We start from the raw sequence: 19,562 nt of genomic DNA, 5'->3' as shown, positions 1-19,562 counted from the left end.
TAAAACAAGAACAGAAGGTTGCACTCAAGTTTTGAAGAAAGCTTTTAAGAAATTCATAAGGGCACTCACTCCCTAGAAGCTGGGAAAAGATCATGCTCTTAATGACTGGTGCTTGAGGATGTGCATCTCTTATTAAAGTGGGAAAGTGGGGGTAGGAAGGGTTAGCTTCTAAGAACCTTTGTTGCTCACTAGACTTGTGTCCCTGGAAATAAATTACTATCTCCATTGATTCCCTGGGCTTGACTATGACGAGATCATCTAGAGCTACTCCATTACTCAAAGGGTGCAGCAGTGTGCTTGTGAGGCAGAAGGAAGTCTGTAACAGAGAAGAAGACTACATGAAGGATGGTCTGTCCTTCTATGAGAATGATTTATAATTTTCTCCTAACGTTTCTTTTATTCCCTTCAGCACAGTCTCATCAACATAGCTCTGAATACTCCCCCTCCTTCTCCTGACCTCTCTCTGGGAATTGCTCTTTTCTTACTCACCTCTGCTTCTGCAGCATTTCTTCCACAAACTGCCTCATAGTCATCATGGTGCTGCTTATCTTTCAAAGGCAAGTGTCTGGACTTCTTCCTGATAAGCAATAAAGTGAAATTTACAAGTATCTCTCTCTCTCTCTCTCCCTGAGGCACCAAGGAACAGGATTTCCCAGAGCAGGATTCTTGTAAATTTCAATTTACCGCTTGCATATAAAAACAGAACAGAAAGGCATGCTATAGAAGAGCTCTCATCACATCCCAAAAGGCTTCTGCTCAGAGCAACTGTGCACCATTTTTTTAAAAAAAGCTATTTTAAAACCCTATAACATTTAAGTCAGGATTGCGCCGATGTTTAAAAATTAGAAGAAAATGTAAGTAACTGGAAAGATCCTAGGAAAAGATATGCACACAGTAACGAAGATCCAGATTTGGGCCTATTAACCCAGACAATATCCCCTAACAAAGCTTCTTTAAATCATATAAATCCTAATACTATAAATCCTGCTGTATTGGGGGGACCAAGTTTCAACACAGCAGAATCCTGCCACGGTTAAAGAATTGCTCAGTCTTGCCTGCATAAACAAGACCAAAGCATGTTTTAACTATGTTGCCACACCACATTACAGTCCAGGGGCCGTGGTACGATTGAGTCCTGTCTATTACACAGGATACTGTTTTCACAAAACTAATCCCAGTTTAAAACTCTGCCAGGGAATTATGGTGTTGTAAATCAGATCTCTCCAAACTAGTCATTTATTTCATTTTGTAGGTAATGTGTCATGGAGCTATTTTTGCCAAAGTTCCCCAGCACTGCTAGTACTGGTTCAGTTCCACCGGCAGTAACAACAGTGGAAACACGGATGTAGGTGGGCCTTCCGGGAGCTGCCAGGTTGGAAGTTGCATGTCATCTAACCCTGCTCATAACATATCTACACAACATGGTGCTTAAATGCCAACCCGCTGATCGCACCTGAACTACGCTAGTGCTCCTGCTGGTGGAGCTCAACTGGTGGCAGCAACGATGGGAAATTTTAGCAGCAGTATCCTAGATTAGACAGGACTTTTGAAAACCTGAAGCAATTTACAACTTGTTTTGTTGTCCTGAGATAAAAATCAAAAGCTTTCTATTATCTTTTGTAGCGTATTGGTGTCTCAAACCAATTTACTTCATTAACTGCTCATGCTGCAAAAGTAGTTACACATGTAACTGAATTTCTCTTAACCCACTGCACTGAATTTCCAAGAGCTCAATTTTTTAACTTGAAAAAAGATTTGCTGATGTGACAATATACTGCAGTTCAGCAATATTCAGTCTAAACACCATTCAATACAAGTAGTCAATGGATTTTTTCTACTGAATTTATTTTCAATCTTACTAAATTTAGAGTAATGAACATTTAAACTTCTACGTCTGTGCAACACATCATACTGTGTCAGAGCACTAAAATAGCCAATGGAAAGGACTTCACCAAGAGGCACTCTCCTTTCATGCATAGACATCACCTCCTGAATATGCTATTATTGGAAACGGGACATTTGGAGAACTAACCAGTTTTATGCTTTTCCTGCTAATATCTTGCATGCTGTTCTGGTTTCATGCCACAAACAGGTTTTATACATAAATCTGATATCCTCTTACACCGAACAACATATATTAACAGCTGTTTAAACAAAATTGATGAATGGACAAAAGTCTCATGAGTATTCTGACTGATCACTTGGTCCAGAGTGATTACAGTATAAAGAGGAACATTTGCACTTCAATTTAGTATGCAATTAGCCAATTTATACAGCTAGCCAATATGCAATTAATTAGTGCAACAAGGACTATGCCATTCTTATGCACCTAAGCTGATTATGTAGTTAAGCACTATGCTCTGAAGTTCACTGTATTTAATCTATCTGCCACTGAAGTCACAAATCACAATTCCGCTACTGATAGGAGTCTGATTGGGAAATAATGTCTGTCCAGACAGTGAACTGCATCAGGCACTATGCAAGGAGAATGGATTTGGAAGAATAATCTGAAGCTTTGAGGCACATAATGAGTATTCAGTCCTATTAAGAGCTGCAAAAATTAACCTCTCAAAAATTGAAGTTATTAAAAACAGCTTTAATATTGAAACTACTTTCTGCTGTAAAGGCCACACTCTGTAGTTCACTTGTCTCATTTTGCTTAATACAGCTACCTAAGTCTGCTATTTGCACAGCACAAATAACTACAGCATTCAGGTGCTAATATGTTAGTAAAATCATAAATTCACAAAACACCATTACACACTGCACTTAGATCTGATCTACAAAGATTATGAATAAAGCTTTTGTACCACCCCTGACAACTCAAGTCTGCCAATCCCAGTTTCAAGTGTGCCTGCATACTATATATACATATGCAGGTATATGTACACTTACACACACAGCATCACAGGCAGCCCCTGTACCATCTGAATGGTTCTCACAATGAAGATAGACTCAAATTACTTAGGAAAGCTTTTCAGATACATACACTAAAGATGCCATCACATTGCTGAAAACCCCGAGCACACAAAAGAGCTGCCACAAAACTGAACTGCTGCCAAAACTTGGGAACAGCTTGAGATCTGAAACTTTCTCACAGAGGCCCTCACAGACTAGAATGGGGCCTTTCAGAAAAAGAAAAAGTCAGCAGCACTATTTCATGTTCAAGAGATTGCTCTTAAATAATCTGCATTGCTGAACTCTTATTTTCTTTCCGATATTTGATTTTTTTTAAAAACTTACACTATAGCAATAGAAGGTATTAAAAAGAATCCATCTAATGCAAAGGAAGAGAGGGTCAGTGAACTTTTCTCAAAAGCATTTTCTGAGCTTTTATACATCCCCTTTAAAGGCTCCCAATGAGTGAATAACCATACTCAGAAGGGTTCACATCAGGCAGATTTTTATTAAACTGAGTTTTATTGACCATACAACCTGGTAAAATAAATCCTTAATATGCAAAGTAAGAACTGGAGGGATTTAGTGCTACATACTGTATCAAACAAGAGCTTTGAAAGCAAAATAGCAAACACTGGTAACAATTTTTATGATACACTACCACCTAAATGGAAAGGCAAGGTATTTTCACAGCATTTTAAACTATACCAAGAGACAGCTTTTAATTCTGTGCCATAACCAACAGTTTGTTTTTAAAATGAAATGATGCAAGAAATTATTAGAAAAACAAACAATGAGAAAGCAGCTGTATAGTACGGTACACTCTAAGTTGATGTTTCAGCACAGAATTTCAAGCTCCAAGTAGGAAATACCAAGGAAAAGAAAAAGAGAGAAAACCCAGAAAGGCAAAAATGTGAGATTAATATAAACGTACCCTCCCAAAATATGACTTGTTCATAAATAGTCTGTCCTATTTATGGCAATATTTTCCATGTGTGTGTATCCATACCTCCCATACAGGTCGGGGGGAGGAGGGGGAACTGTCAAAGATCGAGGACCTTAAATAGGAGTTTATATCCTTTTTGAAACTGCCTTAAGAATGCTTTCAAAGGGGCCACAATGCCAGGGTCCTTGTAAACATTACTGCTGAGAAAAAGAAAGGTCAGCTGTAACTTGAGATCCTTAGGTAAGTGAACAACCTGCTACATTCTCTTTTCTTCTTTGTCCAGTTAAAGAAAAAGCTTTACTTACTTTGAACAGGGCCAAGTCAAAGTTTTTCTCATTACTGTTACGAGGAAGAATGGTAGCTATCACTCACCTCTACATTCTCAACTAAACGCAGCACAGGGGGCCTGAAACCTTTGGTTCCTTTATAGAAAGTTTCATAGAGGAGGCTAAACAAATTCCCTCGACTAAGGGAAGGAAGGGTAATGCAGACAGTATTAAAGTCAAAACAACAAAAAGCTCCCTTTGAAAATTAATTGGCTAACACTCACTTCACCTGTGCCAGTCACCAGTAAATCCTTGACTGGGTTGTTTTTTTTGGTCTACAGGAAGTGGACTAATTAGAACTGTAGTGAGAGAATAAGTGAGAGGAGAGGAATTACAGCACCTCTGAAACCAAAACCATGGTGCCTGGTGCCAACAGGAGGAACAGATTTGTTAGCAGGTTAAGCAGTTCAAAAGATCATTACTGAAGTTTGATTCTTGCCCTGGATTTTATAAATATATTAATGACTTCAAACACTGAGATGTTTATAAATAGTATATGTAATTGTAACAGTTGAATAAATGTCATTAAGAACCACTGTTATTTTCTGGTGCTCCCATAACGTCGAGGGCTAAGCAACAACATTGGTTGCAAAATAGACTAGATGGTTGATTTGAAGATGGTGATCATATTTTTAACAAACTCTGAGAACTACAGAAGGTAACAGAGGGTACTTACGATGAGATAACCCATATTTCCAGGTAAGCTATTTATAATCATCTCAACTGATAAGTGTGTCATTCCAAGACAGAGAGAGATGGTCTCTAGCACTACTAAAGAGCATTCAAACAATTGGGACAGGGGCTCACAGAGGTTCTGTAACCAAAAGTCACATCACAGTTGTGCATATTGGTGCACATAACAAAAATTCATGTAGCGGGGGCGGGGCAGAGGGTTGGGGCCAGGGGAGGGGTGTCTCTCCCCCCTGGCCATGGCAGATCCAGGAGAGAGGTGCCTCTCCCTGCCACTGTACTGAGAGCCTGTGTGATGCTTAACAGGCTGCTGCACAGCCGCACAGCATAGAGGAAACTTAGGTTCTGGCCTAAGGTCAGGGAACAAAGCTAGGAGTAGAGCAACCCTATGTTCTTTTAAAAAGAAGGGAGGGGAAGTTTGAGGGCAGGGTGGCCTAGATGCCAATATATGAAAGGAAGGGAAGGAGCTGAGTGCCTTAGGAGGGTTTAACTGGAGCAGGGAATGCGGGAGGAGGATCTTTAAATGTCTCTGATATATAAATGGATACATCTGCATATGATGTGTGATGAAAGAGAAAAATGGAGTAAGTGATGGGGGGAACATAACACAGTGTGCGACTGGGCGGGAGGTGAATGCAATGGGTGATGGGGAATAAGGAGAATGGGGAACAGGAATAGGAGAGAGAGAAGACTGAGGAAATGAGAAAGGAAAGGGTGAATCAGGGAGAAGGGAGAGGCGAGAGAGTGAATGAATGGGGACAGGTAGATTGAATTTAGGTGAGTGTGTAAGTGAAAGAGAATGTATACGTGGCTACATGAAGGACTAAGAATTAAACCTGCATGCAGTCAGGCATTCTACACAGAGGGGGAAAAATAATGGAAGGAACATTGTTGAAAGGGAACAATCCCTTGGTCCCTCTGCAACCCAAACTGAGGACAGTGTCTATATACCAAATCTCACAAAATGTATTATTTAGGAACACTTATGTAACAGGCTAGTTTCATCTATCTATCTGACCCAATCCTCTTTGTTAGGAATAACACTTTTATACATCACTGTACAACATGCATTCCTGTTTTTCAGTCTAAAATTGTTGAAGATATTTAAATAAACAAAAACAAAAAAACCTTTTAAAAAGTAAAACCAATTGAATTAAGGAGTTTAGTTTGAAGTTTGCTTGGAGGGACATGGAGATAAGGTATCAGAATTAAAAATATCAGGTATTAGGTATGGAACACAAACATCTTTATGCCTATTTTCCAGATTCTTAAATCCTCTATTAAAACCTAGAAATGTCAGACTTCCTGCATTCAGGTGGAATTCTTATAATTTCAATAAGTTTCTTAGGGATCTTTCAAGAGTCATGCTGACAGAGAAAGGGACTCAAGTTTTCATCTGAGGCAATCAAATACCAAAGGTTACATGTTGGTAATATCTACAACAGACTGTTAAGGGAAGAACGAGGTTATCTTAGCAAGCGCGCTGTCTTGTCGAAATGTTGCCAGCAACAGGGAAATGAATGGAAGTGCTAGACGACATATGCCATGGGAGAATACCTGCTGTTTTCATCAGCACACTGCAATATAACTGGACTGTGTGGTTGACCATAGAAGCAAATAGCTTGGTCAATGCAGATGCTTTTTTATGAAAATCTGTAACCTTTCTGGGTCAAGCCTGCCTACTCACCCATTCTACTTTAAAGTCAACTTTGCCTATCAAATGCCCTGTCTTGACTGTTACCATGTTTTAGCCTTCCTTCTGGTTGCTTTCAATGTTAGCTTTCAATCACTGAAATATAGGTGCTCTTTGGTTAGAACAGTCTTATCGTTATGTCTGAAGTGACGTATCAGATTTCTTTTACCATTCTGATAAATGCACAGTGTCCTGAAGCTACATAAAATATGCTGAGAAATTCCCACAGGCTGATTTTCTTGGAATAACCATAAATCAACAAAACTTTTTTCAAAATTCATCTTTAGAAGAGTTCCTCTCTCTGAGCCAGGGGACTGTGGGAACTGCAGTCCACACACAGAAAGATTTTAAACAACATTTTGATTCAGCACACTGAGCCAAAACAGATCAGCATTTTCCAAACATAAAAGAGCATGAATGCTACAATATTAAATCAGTATTGCATCATATTCTCAATAGACGGAAATAAGAAAAATGTGGAGATTCCAGCACTGCACCTTACAAAATCATGAATAAAAATTACAGAAGCTGCAGTAGCCATGCAAATAAACAGGAGGGCAGGAACCTTGGCACAATATAGGTAAAGGCTGCTAAAAGGATGTGGAACTGTGTGGGGAGGAGAAGCTGCAGTGCCAGCTCTTTCAGTCTACACCAGCACTGCAGTGGTGCAGGATGACCTGATACAAAGGCGGTGGAGTCGGGCCCCAAGCATGTGTAATCACAGTGGTGCTAGCAGTGCTAGTGCACTATTGCAAACACTCATGCATGGATGCAAGATACTTGCAATGCAAAATTCTCTACTGTAGAGAAGACTGGAATAAGTTCCACAAAACCAGAACTTCAAAAAAGATCTGCCCCTAGTCCACTTCTAGCTGAACCTAGGGAGCTACAGCCAACTTGCTGCCCAGCATTTGATTAACCACTAAGCACCAAATGCTCAGCTCATGCATAGGAGTGCCCACTCTGCTGCACCAGCTGAGATCACATGATGATGATGTCATCATAGACAACCTGGAACCCATGGAGTTGGCCGCCTGCAGCATGGACCATAATTTGTTCTACGACATACTCCTCTGGATCCACCCTAGGGCCTTCCAGCCACTCACCGGAGATCCTGTGCTGCTTTTGGTTTGATGGCCAAGGGGGAGGGTAGAATCTGTTCTTCTCCGAGCGATTGCTCATATAGATTCTAAATCAGGTGTGCGCGCGCCGCATGCACAGCCTTCGGAAAGTTTTCCCCTAGCAGCATCCGTCGGGTCGGCAGTGGAGCCCTCTGGAGTGATGCCGCCATGGTGCTCAATAGATGACCCTGCCGATCCGTAGCCCTCTCAGTTCCTTCTTACCGCCTGTGACGGTCGTTGGAACTGTGGCGTCTTGCTCAGCAAGTTCTCCATGTTTCCCTAGCTTTGTTTAGAAAGTAGTTCTGATTTTTGTTGATAGTTTCTTTTGATTTTGTTGTAGTTAGTGGCAGTGGGGTTGGGGGGGTTTACCCTCCACCCCGACTGTCTTTCTTCGGGGCTCTCATGCCAAAGTCCCCAGGATTTGAGCCCTGCAAGTCCTGCTCCAAGCCCATGCCAACAGGCAACCCCCACGACTCTTGTCTGAAGTGTCTGGGGGAGGCTCACCAAGCCGAGAAGTGCAGGATCTGCAAGGGATTTCATCCTCAGGCTAACCAAAACCAAAACTATGCCAAAACCACCTGGCAGACCCTGGCCTCCATTCCCCCTGTGGCCAAGGGGGTCCAATGCAAATACTTTGTACCCTCAAAGGGGTGCGACTACCTATTCACGCACCTGCAGCACCTGCAGTTCGCGGAGCAGACTGACTCTAGGCTCTATAGCCTTAAGGACTCAAGGGTGACCATGTACGCCCTGGCAACCCAGCAGAAACACTTCAAGCCACAGCAGCGCTCCTACCCTCCTTGGCCGAGGCATGACTTTTACAGGCGGCGGGGACAGAATGGCAGAAGAAAGCCCTCCAATTCCCCGTATGGGCAAGGCCGGGGCCTAACCAAACCATTGTCGGTTTCCAAGCAGGCCTTTTGAAGGGACGCCCGAGGACGGTGTACCAGACTTACCCCTGATCCTTCCCTGCCCTTTTTTGAACTATCACACTTCCACCATGCGTGGTCCCAAATAACCTCGGACAGCTGGGTCCTTTGCACGGTGGAAGCGGGATACTCTCTCCAATTCTGCTCCTATCCGCCTTCCCACTCCCCTTCCCCATCCCTCTTCAGGAACCCCTCTCTCACAAGCAACTTCTTATTCAGGAGGTTCGGGTGCTCCTCCCCATGGGGGTGGTAGAAGAGGTTCCATGGGACCTAAGGGGCAAGGGGTTCTACTCCTGATATTTCCTAATCCCCAAGGCCAAAGGGGGCCTCCGGCCCATTCTGAACCTGTGTGGGCTCAACTGGAGACTGGTACGCCACTTTGACATGAAGGACGTGTACTTCCACATAACAATTCATCCGGCGCACAGGCGCTTCCTGTGCTTTGTGGTCAATCGTGAACATTACCAGTTTACAGCCCTTCCATTTGGTCTTTCAACAGCTCCCCAAGTGTTCACCAAGTGTATGTCAGTCATGGCTGCCTTCCTCCGTCGTTGGCACGTGCAAGTGTATCCCTACCTTGACAACTGGTTACTTCGGGGCCGCACCAGAGAGCAGCTGCAGTCCCAACTCCGCCTGGTCAGGTGTACGTTCGAATGGCTGGGTCTCCTCCTCAACGTGAAGAAATCGACCCTAGAATTCACCCAGAGGATAGAATTCATCGGGGTGGTGCTGGACTCAGTTCAGGCGCGGGCCCTCCTAATGAACTCCTGCTTTCATGCTATCGCAGGCATCATTCAAGACCTTCAGCAATTCCTGACCTTGATAGCATGAGAGTGCCTGAGTCTCCTCAGGCACATGGCTTCATGCACATATGTGACCCAGCAAGCCAGGCTTCGGCTCAAGCCATTGCAAGCATGGCTCACCTCTGTCTACCACCTGAGGCGTAACAGCTTCAATTCAGTGGTCACTGTACCGGGGCAGGTCCTCGCCTCCCTCCGCTGGTGGCTCGACCCCCGAGTGGTGTACGTGGCCTTGAAACAGCGAATCATGCCTTGGTCGAGAGGTTGGGGGACAGAAGTGGTATTGGGGGGGGAGAAAGACGACTTCAACGTTGTTATGTGCAAACCGGAGTGCTGCCGGGTGGCCAGGAGCATTGTCTATGATCAGCAACACTTTAAAGTCAAGTCCTTTCTCTTCAAGGTACCGCTTGACCTCCGGAATGAAACACTTGTGGAACCAATCCAGAAATAATGCTGCCGTCACCCAAGCCTTTTTATTTTATTGCCAGAACACAGGCAGGAGATTTTTGTTCTTGCCTTTTAGGGTACAGGGATTTGCAGCCCTGTAGAGCAAGCCCTACTTTATTAAATGCCCAGCTGCATTGCCACAAAACAATACAGTCCCACGGTCTTTAGCTGCTTTGAAGCCAGGGGTTTGTCTTTCTGATTTTGAAGTGTAAGTGTGGTTGGGCATGTTTTTCCAGAAGAGCCCAGTCTCGTCAGCATTAAAAACTTGTTCCAGAAGATAGCCCTTTTCTTCTATGATTTTCTTTAATTGTTTGGGGTAGGCTTTTGCTGCCTCTTCATTGGCAGATGAAGCTTCACCAGTAGTCTGCACGTCTTTGAGGTTGAAGCGGTTCCTAAAACTGTTAAATCAACCTTGGCTGGCTTTGAATTCCTTCTCATCAGAAGGCTATCCCTCTTCGGTGGGAGGTTTGAACAGCGCATAGAAGCGAAGAGCCTTTTCTCGCAACGTGTTGCCATCGATAGACACACGTTTACGGTTCATGTCTTCCAGTCATAAGTTTAATGCCTTTTCAGTCTTCACTAAAGTCTTCACCTGGCTCGTCACCTTAGCAGTTACTGGAGCACTTGATGCCACGGCTTGACGAATTTCTCTCTCTCGAATCTTGATGGCACGGATGCTAGATTCTTTGCGGCAATATTTACGCGCCACGCTGGAAACTGACATACCGTCTCTCAATAAGTCCAACACAGCCAGTTTTTCCTCCAGCGTTGGAACAGATCGCTGTTTCTTCGGATGAGCACCAGATGAAGTAGTTGGCTTGTGTTTAGGGGCCATGTTGTATGAAAAATATGTACAGTATCTTTAAACACTAGAATCACACTCAGCGCAGCGAGATGCTCACACTACAAGAGGCACGCGGGAACTGAGACTGACTGAGGGAACAGCAGATTCACGTCTCCCATCTCACGCTCACTCCGGGGCATACACTCATTGAGTGGAATGGTGAGTGGAATCGCCCGCACTATTTACAGGTATCTTGTTATTTTTCTTTTTTTTTGCTGAGCGCATATAGTTGAATTCGCGTAAGTTAAATGCGCGTATGATGCGACTCACCTGTACTCTGCTGTGCCCAACTGGCCTGGCTCTATCACAATATACATAAAGAAAGGAAGAAGGAAGCTCCTGCCCCAAGCATATTCAGGATTTTCTCTTTCTTTCAGGAACTGCTTAAAGCTACCAAAGTAACCTGCCTTCACTTACTATCACATCAAACACACCTCTTCCAATTCTCTAAAACACACGATGTGATCTAAAGAGACAAATCACCCTACCCCAATAGAATAGGACACCATCACAATCCAGGGACAAAAAACACCTACGCTGAACACAAAAATCTGTATTTATTGGCTGAAATTTTGAAACACTGGTGTTTAAAGTTAGGCACCTAAATAAAAGTAGCCCGGTTTTATATGGACTGAGCACCAACAGTTTTCAAATAAATCAGGGGGAGTTAACATGATTACCGCCTCCGAAAAAGTAGTTTTCTAAATTTGGATTGGGATGCCTAACTTTAACTAACCTATTCTGAAAATTTTGGTCATTGGTTTTCCCAAGAGAAAATAGCATCTGACAATGAGTAACAATACTGTATTTGTAAACTGATATTTTTCTAATGGCACAAGTTGGAATAATGAGTAATGTTCTTAAGAGTTATTCCAAATACAAGTGTAGAAACTAACACACGTAATATAATGTAATATAAGAATATTTATTAAAGTATACTGGGCGCAATAAAAAAAGAACAGTCACTTGAATCTTCTTCATAGCTAATAACATTGTACAAAACTCTTACTTTTAGAATATAAGACAAGTTAATTTTAGAGTAAGTGAATTAAAGAAAGTCAAACCAAACCTGGGTTTAAATATGAGCAGTTCTTCAATCTCAACAAATAGCTTGGAACTGGATATTGCATTTCCTGGGCCCCACCAAAACCACTGGAGTCAAGAAACAGATTCTTGTTCTGTAAACTGTGACAAAGTTCCTCCTCTACCTGGGTGGGTCTTGCGCTAAATGGTGGATTTGCTCGCCTCGGAGATTCACAGCAGCCCTCAGTTTGGCCGTTTTCGTGAACCCACAATCTAGGTCAACTCCTCCTGTGTCTGATCAGGAGTTGGGAGGTTTGGGGGGAACCCGGGCACGCCCTCTACTCCGGGTTCCAGTCCATGGCCCTGTGGAATGCAGCTGTCTAGAGTGCCTCCTGGAAAAGCTGTGTGACAGCTACAACACCCTGGGCTACTTCGCCATGGCCTCCTCCCAACACCTTCTTTATCCTCACCATAGGACCTTCCTCCGGGTGTCTGATAATGCTTGTACTCCTCAGTTCTCCAGCAGTCCACGTTCTCACTCTCAGCTCCTAGTGCCTCTTGCTCCCAGCTCCTCACACGTGCATCACAAACTGAAGTGAGTGCATTTTTAAACCCAGGTGCCCTGATTAGCCTGCCTTCATTGATTCTAGCAGCTTCTTGATTGGCTGCAGGTGTTCTAATCAGCCTGTCTGCCTTAGTTGTTTCCAGAAAGTTCCTGATTGTTCTGGAACCTTCCCTGTTACCTTACCCAGGGAAAAGGGACCTACTTAATCTGGGGCTAATATATATCTGCATTCTATCACTCTCCTGTAGCCATCTGGCCCGACCCTGTCACAAAACATACATCTTACCAGGCTTTCAAAAACCAGAATGGACAAGGTGCATAATGTCATGTTATAGAACACTTCCATTGAACTTAATTGTCACATACAGTAACACATGTGAAAAGAGATGTTGGCTGAAGGCATAATCAATTTTCATCCCTGCCATTTAATTGTCTTAATACACAAACTTCTTCCTCCTTCATAATTTGGTCTGCTCTTCCTCAAAACATACTTTTTCACTCAAGAGAATTCACAATACTGTATTCTTTTTGTCTGTGGGAACCAAGAAGTTTGAACATAGTACACCTCTACCCTGATATAATGTGGTCTGCGGGAGCCAAAAAATCTTACTGCATTATATGTGCAACTGCGTTATATCGAACTTGCTTTGGCCCCCCTGCTCCTTGTCTCCTGACCGCCCCCTCCAGAGACCCCCTGTCCCTAATCACCCCCAGGATCCCACCCACCCTCTCTGCTCCCTGTCCCGACCCCTATCCACACACTTGCCCCCTGACAGGCACTCACCAGCAGCGGCGGGAAGCGGAGAAACGTGGCTCCAGCCTGCTCCACTCTGCCGGCTCCCAGCTGCGGTGCTCCGCTTCCCGCCGCTGGTGAGTGCGGGGAGGTTGGGGAAAAGACCCCTTTCCCCAAGCCCCCTCCCCCGAGCGACACGGCTAGGGCCAGGGCGAGGAAAGCAGAGCAGGCTGCTCCCAGCCCCCCGCTAATCCCCTGGGTCACTCTGGGCCTGCGGGGCCCCCAAAAGTGCCCCCCCAACCCTGGGGGTGGGGGAGGGGCTGCTTTACCGCGTTATATGCGAACCCATGTTATACTGGGTCGTGTTATATCAGGGTAGAGGTGTATTATACTAATAGTTATAATCAGGTTTAGAAACAATAGTCATTTCAGCTCCTCTCCCTCACTCCAGAAGCAGTTCATTCCAGGTAATCTAACAGAAAAATGCAACATGGAATAGTGGTACAAATAGGTTACTTACACATAGACAGCTGTACGTTAACAGATGTTGAGAAGAAAGGGACAGACAGAAAAAAGATAAATTGGATCCTTTATATAATTTTTTGTTATTTATTTTTGTAGTAAAAACCTAAGAGATTTTCCCTTGGGCGTCACATGCCAAAAATCAACCTGATCTTTCTCTAAAGACAAACTTACTCCATGAAATCTAATGTCTATACCACCCTGCAGTTTGGACAAAAGAAGTGTGACTAGCAGTGTGCACCAAAGCGATATGTTCTAACTCCCCCGGGTGGGAGCTGTGGGTGCAAATCAAAAGGTTCCTACTTCATGCTAATAAAGTCCTCTTCAAACAGGACTACATTACTGGGAACTAGGAACCTTTTACTTCGCACCTCTAGCATCTACATGGGGGAGTTACAGCACATCACCTTGGAGCGCCCTGCTATTCACACCCCCGTAGCCGGAAGTGCGGGGCAGTGTAGACACAGCCTAAGTAAAAAGGTCTCCCAGACATCAGATGCTACACAATTCAAACTATACATGATTATCATGTATTTAAAAAAAAGCTAATAGGATGCAATCAACCAAATTATAGCAAAGTGCTACTAAAATGAAAGTAGTCCAGTGACTGACTTTCTCCTTAGAAAGTTTAACAAAAAAAAGGGTCACCTCAACAGAAGCCTGGGCAAATAGAAACAGACAGAAAGTTATATGTGCAATGTTAATTTTTATAAAATGATAATCATGAGCCATGAAAAAGAGGCATTTCTGCTGTTTGTAAGCAATAATCTGTTCATTGTTTTGAGATAAGTATCTGATATATCTCTAAACTACAAAGCGGTGCAGCTGTTTCTCAACAGCATGATTCAGTGAGCTCGATTTTAATTATTTTGGGCTAAAAACTCTGCTGGTTGTCTTTATGAAGTCAACAGATATTATCAATTATCACTTCACAGAATCTGAGATACAACAATTATTTCCTGTTTCAAGGAGAGGGAAATGCTACGATGTGAGAATGTGGTAAATTAAGACATTTTAGTATTAATCACTATGTCAAACTTATAACCACTTTGCAAAAAGCACATTAGAATGAAACATTCTGCAGATCAATGTTTCAGGTAAGTGCTTCTTTTAGTATTCTATACTTTGACTGGTTTCAGAGTAGCAGCCGTGTTAGTCTGTATCCGCAAAAAGAACAGGAGTACTTGTGGCACCTTAGAGGCTAACAAATTTATTTGAGCATAAACTTTGACTGTCATTTTGTGTTGATATGCCAGGAAGGTGAGGGTTAATTTTACCCTACTCAGCAGAATGTTAATTGGGCCACTCCACTCTGGCTAGTTGTGAAACAGTATGTTTCTCCTCTGAGAATATGATAATTAAAACCCTTATTCCTAGAATATGTGGCAAGTAAGCAGAACTGAAAATGGAAGGAGATGACAACTGTGGGAAGGCATTAGAGGGCTATCAGCACTAGAGCAATTTAGCCTGCAATCTCACTGGAAAGTGGGTGACAGTTACCAACCTGAGTGAAAGTGGAACCTGAATTCTAACCCAGATGCCCAATTGTGCTTGTTCACCTGGGTAGAAGCTACCACCTAACTCAGGTGAGAGGGTTGTGTGTGTGGACAGGGGAAGATGAGGGATAAGGGCAAGACCAGGGTAAGAGCCTGGGCTATTTCCGTAGTAAAGTCATACCCTAAATCATCTCTGAGAATGAGAAAAATTCCAGGGTTCTGATGTACTGCAGGCTCTTTACAAAAAGAGAATTTGAACACAAACTTAAGCAGGGCTACCTCCAAAGCCCCACTGGTTCCTTCAGATTAACAAATGCAGGAAAGTAAAAGGGATGGGGGAGGAGGCAGGTGGAAGAGAGATCCAGTAAGAAGCATAGTGCATTGAGTACCTGTGCCTGTCACTCCCTCCTGGACTGAATTAAATGAGAAAATACTCCCTTGTGCTGTGATCCAGCTAGATCTCACCAAGTTAAGCACGGCTGGGCCATGTCAAAGCTCACCTAACAGAATGCCAAGGAACACCTAAGTTTTAAAGTGGTGTTGGCAATTCAGTAGGGGTCACTCTGCCCTTTGTATCAGTACTAAATCAAAAATCTAGCATGGTGTTATTTGACGGTGTGGGTGTGTTACTGAATGTGCTGTCTTTCAGATAAGGCACAAAACTGAGGTTCTGACCACTTGTGGTCATTAAGAGTTCATCAGAGTAGAGGTGTTAATCCTCATGCCTGAGCCAAATTCAAACTCAAGTAACTATCCTCCTAAATTCCCCCTGCTGTTCTAACAGTATATGGTATTCTTCACTTCCTGCCCTAAAATGTTGTGTAATCTAACCGCACAGTTAGACAGCTGTTGTGTTCCACTCCACTGGTGGCTGCCTTTCAATGGTGGATGAAGTGATCCATATCTATCTCACTGGGGTGTTGTGAAGCTTAATTGTTTGTAAAGCTATTGGATGAAAGGCACTACAGACACAGTATTTTTATTAATCCTAATGTTCTTTAAAGGCAGTGTGGTCATGCTGCGTAGAATGTTGCAAGACGGAGAGTATCAAAACTCTATAGTCATAAGCTATTGTCTTAGTCCTGCTGTTATACCATAAATGTGTTTTATTTGCATGTTAATCCACTTGCATGCCCCTTTGAGGCAGGAACCATATTACTAGAACCCTGTAAATTTTTTTATTTATAAATTCTTTGTTTTATTTGTTGGGAAGTTTGTTTTCTCATGGGAAGCCCATTGTAAGACAGGGTTGGGTCCTGCCCTTGGGGTGGGAGGCTCTGGGGGAAGGAGGAGGGTGCTGTAGAATGAGTCAGCCCTGCACTCACACTGCAGCGGCAGCTCTTCTCCTTCAGGGTTGGGCCCAGCTCCCCGCTCTGGGCATTGCGGCACACGGGGTTGCACTGCCACTCAGGTTTGGAGCACCTACCTCTCCAAATTTGAGTATTTGCTAAAAACATGGGGCTCTACCTATTATCTTAGCTGCCCATGGTGCCGTGTACTCTTACAATGCTTTGAAATCATAGTGAAATCTCAATTTCCCAGTTCCCCACATATGTTAACCTGACTTCTCTATCCTCTCTCTAAATGACATTACAAAGTCAGGTTCAAAAGCACAGAAGGCATTTAACTGAAACATTTACCTACAGAATTTTGTTTTGAATTTTATTGTGATTTCAAATTGAGGGTTTTTTGGTGATACATGGGTACGTTTAAACAAATTATCCTTAGGCTTTTCGAACAGGACAGATGTACAGATTTGCATAATAAGGCAGCAAGCAAGGATACAACCATGAATGCCAGTTTATATATTTGCTACGAAGAGCAGAGTTTTCACTAGAGAAGCTAGGTAATGAAATTCCTCTTTCCCTCTCCCCCACTTTTTTTTTAAAAAGAAAAATTGAAATATTATGTTCTTTTCATAAGAATTGTTCTGCTAAAAATATGTTACAAGTTAAAAAAAATGTAGAAAGTGGAGAATGCCTTGGACTAACACCTTCTTTAGCTTTAATCACAAATAATTGCCTCTTTTTGTACTAATGAGCAGTGCAAAATGGAATGTAATTTAGACATTCATTCAGTGTAATAGCTTTGTGAGCTAATATTACTGCAGAGAGATCTATTCTCAATTTCCTGGAGTACAATAACAGAGCAGCAGTAAGTTTTTCACTTCAGGGAGCTTTTCTGCCCTATATAAATATAAATAGAAATCCCATTATCTATTGATAAAAACAACAAAGCAGGTTAAATAAAGTTTTATATGTTACTGTTTCCCATAACAACCATCAGCTCTGTGGCTCATGAATGTAAATAAAGCACTTCACTTACTGAAATCAATGAGAAACCTTCCAAATCCTTGCCTTTGATATTGGGGCATGATCATTATGCAGGAGACATTGTACTTCTGCTGGCAAAGCTTTTCCTGAGGGAAGGAGAAACAGATCAAGTATGTCAAAGCACTGCTGAAGTGGGCAATTCCCTGCACCTGCCACTGTCCTTGTAAAATATTCCAGAAAGGTGAAAAGACGTATCTGGTCAATACCAAAGCAGAATAAGTCTAAGGTATTCATTAATTATAAGGGGGAAAGTATCAATCAAATACACCCTCTAAGTAATTTCTTTTTTCTATTTAACTAGTCAGCACCATAGAAATTAAACAAAATCCCAAGGACTTGCATAAACAATATAATGACGGTTAAGTGCAAAATGGGGGGGGGGGAAGTCTTTTCATGTGATACCGATTATTCTGTCAGATATATACAAGGGGAAATAATATACACACACTCACCAAAAGAGAGCAAGTTAGGTTTGCAGCAATTGCCATGTTAAATAACTTACTGCCTTTCACCTACATTTCATCTTCTACCTTTTAGCAAATACTTTTAATGCTAGTACGATTGTGTAACTGAAGTGATACAGTTTTTTCACAGCCAAATGCATTCTCCTCTGATTACAAAGTGAAGGAAAAATGCTTGGGCCATCAGATCTCAGCATTTCAGGCAAGACAAAAATCACATGACTAAGAACATAATAGAAGCAAAGATTACACTGACTGCCTAAGACAAAGGGGAAAGCAGGCACAGAAACTAAACTAGGAAGCAGCCCTTGTAATATAGTCTGAAGGATTTTTGTTTTTTAAAATTTGGATGCAATATAGGGGCAGTAATGTTTTTGCAGGAGTATCCAAAAATGCCAAAATCCACAAAAGAACAGTCCTGAGACAGGCCTCTTCCTGTATTTAGGAGTACTGCAATTAAAAATAAGTAACTTTTAAAAATAAAGCTAACAGCATCCAAGACCTAAATCAGACCACTCAAATCCAGGGTGACATATTCAACAGAAAGCTGCAGCAAGCATAGACTTGATAGGAAACTACTCAGGGTAACACATGTAAGGAGATGCCAGAATAGTATGGGAATTGTCACTGTCACAAGTAGCAATAGGCCAGTTTCAAATCATACTCCTTCACTTATGAAATTTGATTGCCTCTTTGCCACATTTCATAAAAGTATCCCAGCTCCTGTGCAGATTTATACTGACAGTACCGCTTAGTCTCTAGTGTGGTCCAAAACCCCGTGAACTGACTGCCATAAGATGTACTTTGAAATATTACTGTGCCCATTGCAAAGGATTCAGGGGAATTTTTATCCACAAAAGAATACTAGCTACAGAAGACTGAAAAGAAAGGGCCCCAGTTCAGGAGAGCACTCCAGCATGTGCTAAGTCTTATTGAAGTCAGTGGGATTCAAGTACATGTTTCAGTGCTTTCCTGAACTGGTGCCAGGGACGTGACAAAGATAAGAGACTGGGTGAGCTGCTGAGAAGAAGAGGGCCAAAACAAATTTTTGGGGGTGGAGGGAGGGAGGGGAACAAATTCCAGTCTTCATTTTGAATGTTAATGCATCTCCAGCAGGTCTTTATACCTAATAAAGTTTAGAATGATGCCTCAGACAATGAATGTACTAGAAGGTATGTGCCAATCTCAGAAGTGGCAGTACTATTTTATCTGTAATCTACATACTTAGAATCATCTAAACTATGATTGATGAATAGGCCTACAAGGAAATAGATCAAAGACATATGAAATTCTAGGGTCTGAGGCAGTGCAAATTATGTCTGTCAATCTCACGGTTACTTAGGGAACGTCTACACTAAAAATGCTACAGTGGGATTCTTCCATTGCTGCCGTAAATCCATCCCCCTCGAGATGTGCTAACTAAATTAAAGACTTCTGTCAACCTAGTGGTGTCTACAGTGGGGCTTAGGTCAGCTTAACTGCATTGCACAGGACATGAAATTTTTCAATTTTGCCCTGAGCAATGTAGCTAGATCGACCTATGTTTTAGGTGCACACCATGCCTTAGATTCTCTTCAAGCCTTATATTTGAAGACAAACGTATCAGTCCAAAAACACCTCGGTAGACTATGCTGCTACTCCAACTTTAGCACTTTCAACAGATCTCTTTTAAAAAAAAATTCTTTCAGATAATTTTTTTGTTATTAAGAGAAAGCTAAAGGAAAATGAGAAAAAT

The 19,562-nt window shown here is 42.5% G+C and overlaps 1 protein-coding gene across 4 annotated transcripts in view; it reads right to left on the bottom strand.

Moving 5' to 3' along the window:
* KAT6B (lysine acetyltransferase 6B) overlaps positions 1–19,562 on the bottom strand; it is a 177,445-nt gene that overhangs the window by 27,240 nt on the left and 130,643 nt on the right. For all 4 annotated transcript variants that reach the window (XM_074958639.1, XM_074958638.1, XM_074958641.1 and 1 more), the window contains exon 12: positions 17,359–17,452. In XM_074958639.1, the coding sequence (XP_074814740.1) occupies positions 17,359–17,452 (94 nt within the window). The remainder of the gene's footprint in view (positions 1–17,358; positions 17,453–19,562) is intronic.

Source organism: Natator depressus, chromosome 7, assembly GCF_965152275.1.
Source record: "Natator depressus isolate rNatDep1 chromosome 7, rNatDep2.hap1, whole genome shotgun sequence".
Classification (NCBI taxonomy): domain Eukaryota; kingdom Metazoa; phylum Chordata; order Testudines; family Cheloniidae; genus Natator; species Natator depressus.
Note: the sequence above shows the minus strand (reverse complement) of the source record. Positions and strands in the feature narration are given on the sequence as shown.